The sequence below is a fragment of the Carassius carassius genome, chromosome 11 (assembly GCF_963082965.1).
Source record: "Carassius carassius chromosome 11, fCarCar2.1, whole genome shotgun sequence".
Taxonomy (NCBI): domain Eukaryota; kingdom Metazoa; phylum Chordata; class Actinopteri; order Cypriniformes; family Cyprinidae; genus Carassius; species Carassius carassius.
The window spans coordinates 15354400-15366835 of record NC_081765.1 but is presented as its reverse complement, the minus strand read 5'-3'; the positions used below and the strand labels follow the sequence as shown (position 1 = coordinate 15366835).

Genomic DNA, 12436 nt, shown 5'->3' with positions numbered 1-12436 from the left:
ATATTTAATAAAGTCTTATTTTTTTAAACTGTTGTTAATACTGCAGTGTAAAACACCAAATGGACTGTTATAAACCACTTTAGAATTTACCCTGGTGTTATTCTGCTATACCGTAACTGATTTATTTATTAAGATATTATGATAATTATTTGAAGAATGTTGATATCCAAACTGTTATGGTGACCTCTGACTTTCATTTTATGGACAAAAACAAATAAACAAGCACGGAGACAATTCTCATATAACTTTTTTTATGTTCCAGATAAGAAAGTATGGCATTCAGGTTTGGAACGATATGAGGGAGAGTAAATGATGAAAGAATTTCACTTTTTAGTGAACTATCCCTTTAACCTGCCTTTGAATTGTCAGTGGTATTACTGCTTCCTATTACAGTTACTTAGGAGTAACAAAATAGCCAAGGACAAAACAGAATGGCAGCCAAAGAAAATTATACAGAAAATTATATGTTTGAAATTTTACAATTATTTAGTGTAACTTTGATTGCAATGAGATAATGGAAATAAAGTAATTGGCACCAAATGGGACCACAGTTACAGTATGATTCAATTTCTGTGTTGTAATGTTCAACATCAACAGTCATTAACTGCACATGAACACCTTGGTCCAGACTGGGCCCCAAACATATTGAGAGGCTTTCCTGATATAAACAACACAGCTCAGTGGTATTCAGGCAGAGAGGCTGCATGAATTTCCAAGGTGATTAAGGGCTATAAATAACCACCTGTGTGTTTTTAGTTCTGGGATGGTGCTCACATAAACACACTGACCCTGCCCTTCGTAGATAACACTGCAACTTTCAACCTGCAGACAACCAATCGAATGACACCCCTCAAACACTGGACTTAACACCTACTGTGTATCACCTCCTCTTCAATGACTGGCTCCATACTCTTTTTTTTCTCTCCAGAAACTCATACTACCCCTACAACTATCCATTTTACTTGATGCCATTGTTTTTTTCTTATAACAACCATTGATTACTGTCCTTATTCTTATCATTAAATATACTGATACTCCAATAGCTCTGTACGGTAACCAGCACATGAGGTTTGCCAGTTTCAAATGAGCATTGTCCTTCTAATCCTTTGGCCCTAAAATAACCCAACACACTTATCCTCTCATAGATATCTAGACACTGAGCACATGAAACAGCCAGTGGAGCTTCAACTGCTGTGCGTGTGTGTGTGTGTGTGTGTGTGTGTGTGTGTGTGTGTGTGTGACAGAGTCCATTCCCACAACACACAGCATGTGCTGACTAAATGCAATAAGTGACTGTTCAAATGGACCAGTATGGTGTGAATAGAAGTTCTCTGAACTTGAACTCCACTGTCAGATCTGATGTTTTTAAGCTGATAATGTTTAGATATAACTTCTCTCAACATCTCTCATGCTTTCACTGTAGCCTCGCATGAAATTAATCCATTTAACTTTTCTCCCAGTGCTGGTTTATGGCTGAGAATGTGTAAGTTCTTTTGATATATTTCATTTGATGTTTATATTTTTTAATTTAATATTGTTTACTGTCAAATTTTACTAGCCACATATAAAAAAAAATTGATTTTGATTTTGATTTTCCTTATTCCTAATAGATTTTCCACAGTCTTAGGTTTTTGCAGAAAAGGTGCCTCTGATCCAGTAGAATAAACCCTCTTTTTGAGATACCATTAATATTTAATATTAAATGTGAAATAACCACAGACTACACAGATCTGTTTTGATCCCATGACCAGCCACACACTAAATATTTTTTATCCAGAACTGATGCTTGATGAAGAAGGTGTACTTCTGGGTGTGTATTTTCCAAACACTGAGATAAATGAAAATGCTACCAGATAATTCTCTCCAGGTATTACCTCTGTAACTACTAGCAGACAGCTAAATGCATTTAAGCTACTTAAAGGGGCAACATTTGTACTTTTACTTTCAGATTCTAAATAGCTTGCCAACAAAACAAAGCATTTTTGTCAGACACAAACAGAATCAGGATATCAATTAGGGTCACAGCATCAAATTGTCCATTTCATACATCATCCATTTTCATACATCATCCTCTGGCCTGCGTGATATTGCCGCTCCCTAACGGAGGGGTGATGCGTCATTTTAGTGTCCTTCATCATTCAGTCTCATTCTCACTTCCCCTCTATAGGAATCTGGAATGGAGGACTGATAAGCGTAAAGGTTAGAGGTCAACTAGTGCACGTTCTTGTTTGAGATGTGCTCAGGCTTCCTGCAGATTTGTTTCTCATTATGGTTTTGGCATGGATCACATAAAATTGCATGAATGCCTTGACAAAGGTTAGCATCATTAACTTTTAAACTAAAGTCACTTAAAAGTCACAAAAGTTTCTTAATCTTTTTTTTCAGTCTTTTTAATAGATAAACATTAAATGTGAGTTTTGATGCCTGCTGTGTACAAATGAAAAAGACAGAGCAGTCTACATTTATGGTACAAAAAGTTTTATTTAGTAACAGCTTTGTAAACATTTGAGGTAAATGAACATTTACATCAACTTGTTCTTATAAAATTGAATACACAAGGCACTTCTCTTAAGACAGCGTTGAAACAGGCTGCTGTTCTGAGCATATGTAGGTGGTTAATTTCCCTGATTGGTCAGAATAATCAGCTGTGCTAGAGAAAATCAGTTCAAGAAGTTCAAGAAATGAGTGTTATCTGAGAATAATGGGCTGCAACTAAGTACACCACAAACGGATCGAGATAGGATAGAGCTGGATGGCTGGCCTTTTCAAATTCATAATTAATTATATGCTATAATGCACAATGTTCAAATTTTCTGCTGTCCTTTCAGGCCACTACAACAGTCCTAAAATAAAACATGGGTGAAAACGTGTATATTTCTTATACTCTACAAGTGCTGTTTTATAAATTACATTTGATGTTATTTGAGTGGAATAATACTGCCATCAACGCAACAACTTTTACCATTAAGACATTTTCCTTTAAGGATCAAAAATATTTCCTCCTTTCTATCAGTGTAATAAGTATTGAACAGTGTCTTTTGCCTAAATGTGCAAATCTTCTACTATTTACTAAAATGTAAACTTTAAGAACCAAAAAATGACAAAATAACACACTTTCATTTATGGATACATTAAAACAGCAGAAAATAAAAAACATACATCTGTAAATGCTGTGATCTGATAAAAGCAATTGTAATACTGTCCTAAGCAATGTGATGTAGAAATTTATCTTTTCTATTTCTCCTTAAATTGATTGCTGAAATGTATACCTGATAATAAAAGCAACATACGTTGTGTTTAAATGGGTCTCTAGAAACAGATTTGTAAAGGTTTCTAAAATAAATGAAAAATCATGCTATGCTGTCATGTTGGTGTGAGTTGTTATGCTTACAGAAGGCATGTTCTATACAACAGCAGTAGTATTCAGTGAAAACGAATGAGGGCCTTAGAGTGGGGGGTGGGAGTAAACTCATTTCAGCATAAGACACTTGCAGGATATTTTTATGTCCATTTTGAACTTTTTGGCAACCACTAACTGACTTAAAGCCACTAACTGAATTAAAAACCAATAAGGAATTCAAATGTCACATGTAATGAGAGTCCGTACTCCCCTCATCCGGTTAACTACTTCAAAAGTGATCATGTATCTGATGGCAAGATTGGACATGGTCATATATCAAAACTCTCAAATCCAGCAGAGTAGGAGGATGTGAACTTCAGATCATGGAATTGAAAAAATAAAAAATAAACTTGGTCCAGAGAATACACAAGCTAAATGAGAATTAAAACTCTGCACCATTCAGTAGTACAACAGTTATCTAAATATTTAACTTGCCTCAGTAATATGTTCATTTTTGTGATGCATTATCAGGCAATGTGCTTTTTTCTTTTTTCTTCTTAACCTTCTGATTTTTCTTTAGCGTGAGGAAATGTAAAGACAGATGCTGGAACAATAAAAAGAGGGGTGTTCATGAATTTGACAACTACTTTCCTTATTTATTTCAACTACTTTTTCCCCTCCATTTCTCTCAAATGCTATTCAAGTCTTCAAAAATAAATAAAAAATAATACATGAAAGTATTTCATTATCTACTCAATTAAACCACAGAGTGTATTTATGTTGTATTTTAAATGTTTTTTTGTTGTTGTTGTTGTTGCTTATTCGTAATCTGTATTATTGTACTGCAAACATTTTATATTTGGTTTCTAAATCAATATACTTAATAAATCGAACTGACTGAATGGAAATTCATAAGACTAATTTAAGTGGCATTTTTTTTCAGTGAATCATTGAGATTCTGGTGTAACAGCCTGCATCAGATGTGCTGCTTCATTCAACTACTGCATAACACTAACCAGCATTCAGAAGTCCATAAAAAATGACTTGGAAAATGGAATTAATAATGAATGGAATGAATTTTTTCATTCCAACAATATGCCTCTCACTTCCTCTTGTTTTTTGGTGTATTATGTTTTGTTGACAAAAACCTATGCTTTTCAGTGGAGAGCCACTACACCGCCAAATCATTGGGCCTTGCTCTTGTGCTGCTGGCTTTACTAGCCCTGCTCAGTCGTCGAGCATCAGTGAATATAACGGGCGGCTCGTGCATCTCCACCGTGGTGGTGACGTGACCCTCCTCCGGCCCAGTGCTCAAACCAACGCCAGGGCATTTGGGGGTGCTGGCGTGCTGAGCGGTGTCTTTGGCTTGCCGCCCGTTATCAGAGGAGGAAGGGGAGGTGGCGTTCATCTCCCGAGTCTGCTGCTCGGTGGCCAGGTTGGCCCAGTTCTGCTCAGCAGCTAGCCTGTGGTTGTTGTTGCTGATGTAGAACTGCGAGGACTCCTCACGCATAGGGTCCATCTTGAACTCAGCCGTAGAGGGCACTGACACAGGCTGGAGGAACGCTCCGCCACCCACTGCCACCTCCGTGTAGTCTGGCGGATAGCTGAGGGTGGCAGGCACAGTTCTAGAAGACACAGGCTCAGCTTCATCTGCGTTGGGCAGCGACTCGCGGTCGGGGGGAAACTCGTTTGTCATTCCCTGTTTGACCTTCTTCCTTCCGAGGTGATAGATTTCTAACAAATTTAGCAAAAGGGACACGCAAGCCACCACAAGCATAAATATGATGAAGATGGTCTTTTCCGTGGGCCGGGAAATAAAGCAGTCCACTATATTGGGGCAGGGCCACCGCGCACACTTATACAGAGGCCGCAACTGGAAACCATAGAGGAAATACTGACCTAAAATGAACCCCACTTCAAACAAGGTCTTGAAAATGATGTTGAACACGTAAGTGCGCAACAAGGCACCTCTAATGCGGATTTTGCCATGCTCGTCTCTGATTGGCGGCTTCTCCTTTTTGCCACCGCCGCCCCCACCACGTCCACCAGACTCCCCTCCCCCTCCGTTTCTATACAGGAGTTCTTTCTCATCCCGGAGCCGACTGGCTTTTCGCAGCTCCTCCTCTCGCTCTTTCCGCTTCTCTTCCATACGAACGATGTGCAGGACATGGCCCAGGTAGATGAGCGTCGGTGTGGACACAAAGATGATTTGGAGCACCCAGAAGCGGATGTGGGAGATGGGGAAGGCTTCGTCGTAGCAGACATTCTCGCAACCGGGTTGCTGTGTGTTGCAAGTGAAGTCCGACTGCTCATCGCCCCAGACCTCCTCAGCTGCTGCTCCCAACACCAGAATCCTAAAAATGAAGAGTACTGTCAGCCAGACTTTGCCGATCACGGTCGAGTGTTCCTGTGCATTCTCCAAGAGCCGTCCAAGAAAGCTCCAGTCACCCATGCTTCACGATTTCTAGCCTAGAGAGAAAGTACAGTCTGAGGGCGAGAGAGAGAGAGAGAGAGAGGGAGTCAGGTGAAAAGGGTTAAAAGGGGAACAGAGAGGATTTATCAGAACTAGTTACCAAAATAACATCTTACACTGTACATGAGACCTTTGGATCTTCTCAGGCCTGCACTGCCCATTCAAACTGGGACAGCTAAAGGTAAATTAACGTATAAAACACGCTCAGCCCTCATGAACTCACACAACATTTCACGGTTCTGCATAAGATCCGAATAGTCAGTTCTGATGAAGCACTTGCCAAGCCCAAGCCCAAGCCAAATTTATCAAATGACATTTAGGAAAACCAAGCTAATCAACCTGGTCATTTATCACTGTAAATATCACATAAAAAAATTATTTGACAAACTTATTGATTCCGTGAGCGCTCACTATTCAACTCTCTAACTGGCTGCTATGAACCTGGCATGCACAGTGTAAGCAAACTCTCTCTGGCTCGCTTTCTCTCCAGCCACTGACACACACACATACACTCGTACACACAGTTTTTCACAACACTGAACACTCATACAGTCTCTTTCTCTCTCACCTGTTCGCTTCACTGCTTAGCAGGCATGTGCTGAGATCAACATTATAATGTTCAAAAACAGTTGAAAGCATTGACTGGACAGTGATGCGTGGAGGACCCTGATAGAGCCAATTTCAGGACATCAAGGTGAAAGATGCAGTGAAATATAGAGACAGGGCACAGCCAAAACCAGGCAACTTTATATTTGTTTATCTACACTCAGATCATGTCTACATGAGTACAATTAATTGCCAGCTAAAACTGTACAATTCATGAATTCACCCTGTAGGTCCTGTAGGTGAATCCAGAAATGAGTGTCATGATATAACCTCAGGATATTTATCATCACAGATTCATCTTATCATAACAAGCTCAAATAATCAAGAAGATTGAACTAGATGTAACAGAACAAGATTGAGATGGTATTGCCATTAGTAAACGAAGATACCCCAAAAGAGCAAAATATACAATAGAAAGAAAAACAATATATTTACTTACTAATATGATGTTGTATTGAGGGCGGCAAATCCATCGACTAAGATTCTATATCAAGTCTATGACCCTGAAAGAGAAAGTGCAGGTTACATAATAAGGATAATCGAAATGAGTTATTAATTTATTTGACATTTAACTTTATTTATTTGACATTTATATATTTTTACATAACTTTATATAACTGTAAAATATTTATTTATTTAGATAAGTTTAGACAAATTATCCTAAAAAATCTTTTAGTTACCGAAGCAGCTATCATTTTCATTACAGTTATTAAAGTTGATAGTTTATAATTGTCACTAATACTTAGCGACTTTTATCTAAATCAAAGAAGAATTTTATTTACAAAATGCTGTTGTTAATATAATTAGCTGATGATAGTATTTGTCCACTGCTCTCACTGTACATTCAGGTCAAACTGTCAGAGAAAGGCAGATTTCTGCTTGCACTGATTATGTCCTGAGGCCTGTCATCTCAAACAACAGCTCTTTTCTTGAAATGTGTCTATATTATGTGAGCTTGTTAGAAGGCAGAAACCATCCAAAAGTAAGTCTAAGTTGATGGCCTATTAGTTAGCAAAAAGTCATATTAATTGATGTGGGATGTAAAAGGATAAAAGATTTGTACACCTAATTTAAAGCATACCTTGACTGAAGTAGGCAAACTTATCTAAAGAAAGCAATATCCAGCGGCCACTGGTGCCACAGTTTGAGTGCGTTGAAAGCATACAGACCTCCCAAAGGTAGCAGGAGCCCTCCCCGCTCCCCCCGTTCCCAAATCCTGGCAGCACTGCCAGCTTACCAAACTCTTTTGAAAGTGGCCGGCCAACTTATTCACTCACAAAAGTTCTTCACCCATAGACCCGAGGTCAAACTCTCGTAGAAAGCCTAGTTTTTCATGGCAAACCGAGTGTGGAGACGGGGTCTCACCAAGCGCAGCTGTCTCGGGTTCCCAGCCATCGCTACTGTCACTTTGAGTGGTCATGCAAGAGTGCTGCGGTCAGAAAGTGGACGGCCAGTCAGCGCGCACGCCACGCCCCGTCAACTGGGGTAAACTCATCGCCCCAATTTAACTATACACCATCACATAATTTTACAAGACAGATGCTTTATTGTACTTTATACCACAGAATATTGTAATAATAAAAACAATATATGATTGTACAGCAAAGATTGTTCAAAGAGCGCTGAGATTCCTTATAACAGAAGCGGCGTTAATGATTGTATCTCTCCGCGGTCCATTCAAACTGTCAGTCAGTCACCTGCTTTGGAGCTATTTTCGTTAGCGAGTAAAATGATCCGAATAACTGGCCATATTGTGTCTAATAATGTATAAGTTACTTTATATAAAATTTTTGTTTATATAAATGTTTTATACGATTGCGTTTTAGTGCCACGTGAAAAAAAAGATATATAGGCCTATAATAATAATAATCTAAGTTTAGCCTACGAGATTAAAGTCGTAATATTTTGAATAAAATTCAAATTACGGATTAACATTATTGTCCAAAAATACACTTAACCCAATCCCTAACCTTACCCATAATTTATTCTTAAAATCAGTGGGAAATGATATCTGATTAACAAGGGTGTAGAAGCACCTTAGGCTATGTTCACACTTAACGTCTTTTTTCAAACTGCCAGCGTCTGTTCTACATTATAACCCTATGGAGTAAACCGTTTTTTCAAAAAAGTCCTGAGCGCCTTTTTAGACGCCACCGCCGGCGTCTTTTTCTGCAGCTGAGAGCGTCTTTTTAAGTTGAAAAAAGTTTAACTTTTCTGAAAAGAACGCCCTACGTCAAGCGCCTTTTTGACAGCTGACCAATGACAAGCGAGTAGCGAGACCTACTACTTGTCGTTAAAATTATCACCTAGCTATTAGCTAGCATTAATGTTCGCTCAGCAATAGTTATCAATACTGTAACCAGCTGGTAACAGCAGCTGTCAACAACTGTAACCTTTTAGGCGATGCTTGCCGTCGGAAATGGAAGTACTTGAGAGATAAGTACAAGCGCGAAAGGAGAAATGAGAAAGACAGGAGAAGTGGTTCTGAGGGAGGCTTTAAACGGCAATGGAAGTTTATGGGGGTCATGTCGTTCCTGGATCCCCATGTTCAGGATAGGCCGACATCTACAAATTTTGAAACACCAGAAAGCATTTTAAATGCAATGTGTGAAAGTGCAGGAGAAGAGAGTGAGGTAACAAGCTATGTAGTCTGTGACATGTACTAGTGTAAGCCTATTGTAATATAATAATATGCTGATTTGCTGCTCAAAAACCAGTTATTATTATTATTATTATTATGTAAAAAGTAGAATTAGTAGAATCCTGAAGAACAGCATTTATCTGAAATAGAAATCTTTTGTAACATTATAACTGTCTTTATCATCACTTTCGATCAATTTAAAGCATCCTTGCTAAAATACAATTTCTATAATCCCCCAAATATAATTCCCCCAAAAATAATATAATATAATTAATAATATATATACCTATATGTGTATATATAGACTCCAAGCTTTTGCATGGTATAGTTTATGATGTTACAAAAGATTTTTATTTCAGATAAATGCTGATCTTTGGATCTTTCTATTCAAAGAATAATAAAAAATATATATATAAATAACTAAATATATACAAAGAATAAAAAAATGTACTGTTTTAAATGTTGATGACAATAATAATAATAATTATAATAAAATGTTTCGTGAAGAGCAAATCAGAATATTAGGATAATTTCTGAAGGATCATGTGACAGTGAAGACTGGAGTAAATGGTTCTGAAAATTTAGCTTTGATTACAGGTATAAATTACATTTTAAAATATATTCAAATAAGAAAACATCTTTTTTAAGTAGTAAAAATATTTTAAAAATGTACTGTTTTTGCTGTAATTTGGATCAAATAAATAGTGAACAGAACAGACTTTGTTAAAAAAACATTAATGTCCATAATCGTTTGACTAGTAGTGTATTTATTGGTGTGTTGTCTTCTCTCCCCCCCCCCCCCCCCAGGGTGAAATGGGTGACTCAGTGGTCAGCGATCCACCAAGCCCTGGTGGACACCAGCCAGCACCACCACCACCACCAACACAGGAATCTACTGCAGTTCGACCTCAGCCAAATCCTTCTCCAGCATCAAGGGGAAAAAGGAGGGAGGTAGCCCCAGGTCTCACCCCGTACCAACAACAAGTGCTGTAGTCTATACAGCAAGATGTAGATGAGCATGAGCACTTTCTGCTTAGTTTTGCACCAGTATTAAGAAGGCTTGAGCTTCGCAAGCAGGCTATGGCGAGGCTGAGAATGCAAACACTGTTCTTTGACTTGGAATTTGGTGAAACGTCTTAGATTATCAGTTGTCCATAGTGTTATGGCTATAGCATTACTATTAACTATAATAATAATTTACAAATATTAAATTTTTGTTTTCAGCTAAAGCACAATGGTAATAAACTTATTAAAATTACTAAAAATCTGTTATGTGTTTCATTTTGTTCTTTAAGTTATGGAAGAGGTTTTGTAAACATCTAAAAGCATTGCCCATGCCACAGATACTGCTGCTTAATTTGTTGTAATAATTATATGAACCATTTTGAGGTAAATACTGATTTATTGCAATGACATCAATTGTAGAATGGGATGGTGGCAAAGAATGCAAAGGTAGACTCCATGTATGCACAAATTAGCAACATGGGAAGGGAGTATTTTGTAAGTAACATACATAAACATAAATACATAAACATACAGATACTAAAAAAACTGATACTTGAAACAGTCTGCAATACAACAACAATACATTGTGTAAAGTGTGTTTTGTTTTTAATAGCTATAGAATTGAGTTTGTTAAAAGTAGATATTTTGGGTAGCTCTTTAAAGAGCTGTATGCTTCATCAGTAGCGGTCTTGCCAGGGAACTTGACCAACTGGAGACATGAAGTACTCCACAAACCTTTCCCTCACAGCTACAGCATATCTGCTGGCATTATTGGTGCCAAGCCGGGGTGCATCCTGCATTCCTAAAGATGGCTCTGTGGTCAAAGTTAGAGCAGGAGCTGTGAGCACATCTCTCCTCAAGAAATTGTGAAGCATACAGGTGGCCTTCACAATCTTCTCAGCCACCTCCGGAGACACTCCCAGTACCCTGCGATATACTCTCCATTGTGCTGCAAGTATGCCAAATGTACACTCCACCATTCTTCGAGCATGGGAAAGACGAAAATTAAAAACTTTCCTTTCTCCAGTGTTGTGTCCAGGGTAAGGGCGGAGGATGTTACGGCACAGTGGGAATGCTTCATCTGCGAGGAATACATATGGAAATTTGTAATGGTTTTACTGGTTATAAAGGGACTTGTATTGGTTTTACTGGAAACTGTAATAGACCCTGTTGGTCTCTACTGGTAATTACTTGCCTTCTGTTAAAATATTCATATAAAAGATAAGTTGTTAGCCAAAATTACAAAGAAATTTATTTTTAAGAACAGTTGGCTATCAAAATGATCACAGCTCACTCTTAGGAAACAGCAGAAGATTCCCTCAATACCGTGTGGGAACTTTGGTAACAGTAATTCTTGCGGTTTAATCACAGCCTTAAAATCAAAACTGAACAAAAACCGCTGACTTTATAGATTTGCCACTACTGCATTATTTGTTAACACATTAATTAGACACAGCTGTATGCTGATATAAAATCTCCGGAAGGGGTTAATGCAGGGTACCCTTGTGAAAGGCTTTAAAACTAAACACAATGCCATTGTTGAAGACATTTAAATTTTGTACAAAAATAAGCACCAATAAAAACACAAATACAAATCCAGCTCAGCTGTCTCAGTGATAGGTCCTATTGCTAGTCAAAACTGTTGATGGGTAGCAGAAAGAGTAAAGTAAATTGTGTTTAAAAGGAAGTAAACAAAGCAAAACTCAATCATGCAAAATTAAAAATAAGCATTTATATGCATTTATATACAATACAATATCTTGTAAATGATCCCTCAAAAAAAGGACATTCAATTTTGTGCAAAGATGGTCTCTAAACTTCATTTATGTAGTTGTGACCACTATGAGTCACTCTTGGGCTTTTCTTATGCCTATTGAATACATAGTACTGTGATAGGCCCTTAAGTAATGTGGAAAATGAGATTCAACAACTTCCAACATTTTTACATACAATGCTATATGCCATTTGCCCTAATTGTCTTTTGGCTCTGGGGAGGAATGTCAGCTTTGGAATCATGCTTGAAACCTGCTGTCAGGTTTGTGGCTTAGTTGTATTCTCAAACCAGGTTTCAAAAGCAAGGTAAAAACACATTATAATTCTAATGCTCTAATGCAGAGGTTCTCAACCTTTTGCAGGTCATGGCCCACCAATGACTGTTTAAAATCAATCTGAGGACCACTTTTCCAAATATGATAGTACGAACACAGAATAACAACAACAACAACAAAAACTAAAAGTACGATATACACTGCTGTTAATCTGTTATGCCACTGCAGCAGACCAGGTCAAGTCAGCTATATAGATGAAAACTGTCCTTGTATAAAAAAGACTTGGCAGGTTACAGTATTTATTCTTGTGACAATAACAGGCA

The 12436-nt window shown here is 37.9% G+C and overlaps 1 protein-coding gene across 2 annotated transcripts; it reads right to left on the bottom strand.

Moving 5' to 3' along the window:
* Nucleotides 1–3870: 3870 nt before the first annotated feature.
* Nucleotides 3871–7923, bottom strand: LOC132152839 (gap junction alpha-3 protein-like). 2 transcript variants are annotated; one of them, XM_059561755.1, is made up of 3 exons: nucleotides 7501–7923; nucleotides 6859–6922; nucleotides 3871–5827 (listed from the first exon to the last, which is right to left on the bottom strand). In XM_059561755.1, the coding sequence occupies exon 3, from the start codon at nucleotides 5790–5792 to the stop codon at nucleotides 4512–4514; it is 1281 nt and encodes a 426-aa protein (XP_059417738.1). In that variant the 5' UTR covers nucleotides 5793–5827; nucleotides 6859–6922; nucleotides 7501–7923; the 3' UTR covers nucleotides 3871–4511. The 2 variants fall into 2 exon arrangements, with proteins under 2 accessions (XP_059417738.1, XP_059417739.1); XM_059561756.1 differs by lacking the exon at nucleotides 6859–6922 and having other exon boundaries at nucleotides 3871–5809.
* Nucleotides 7924–12436: the final 4513 nt, after the last annotated feature.

Excerpts from the sequence above, each read along its gene's own strand:
- LOC132152839 (XM_059561755.1), bottom strand. The coding sequence starts at position 5,792 with ATGGGTGACTGGAGCTTTCTTGGACGGCTCTTGGAGAATGCACAGGAA.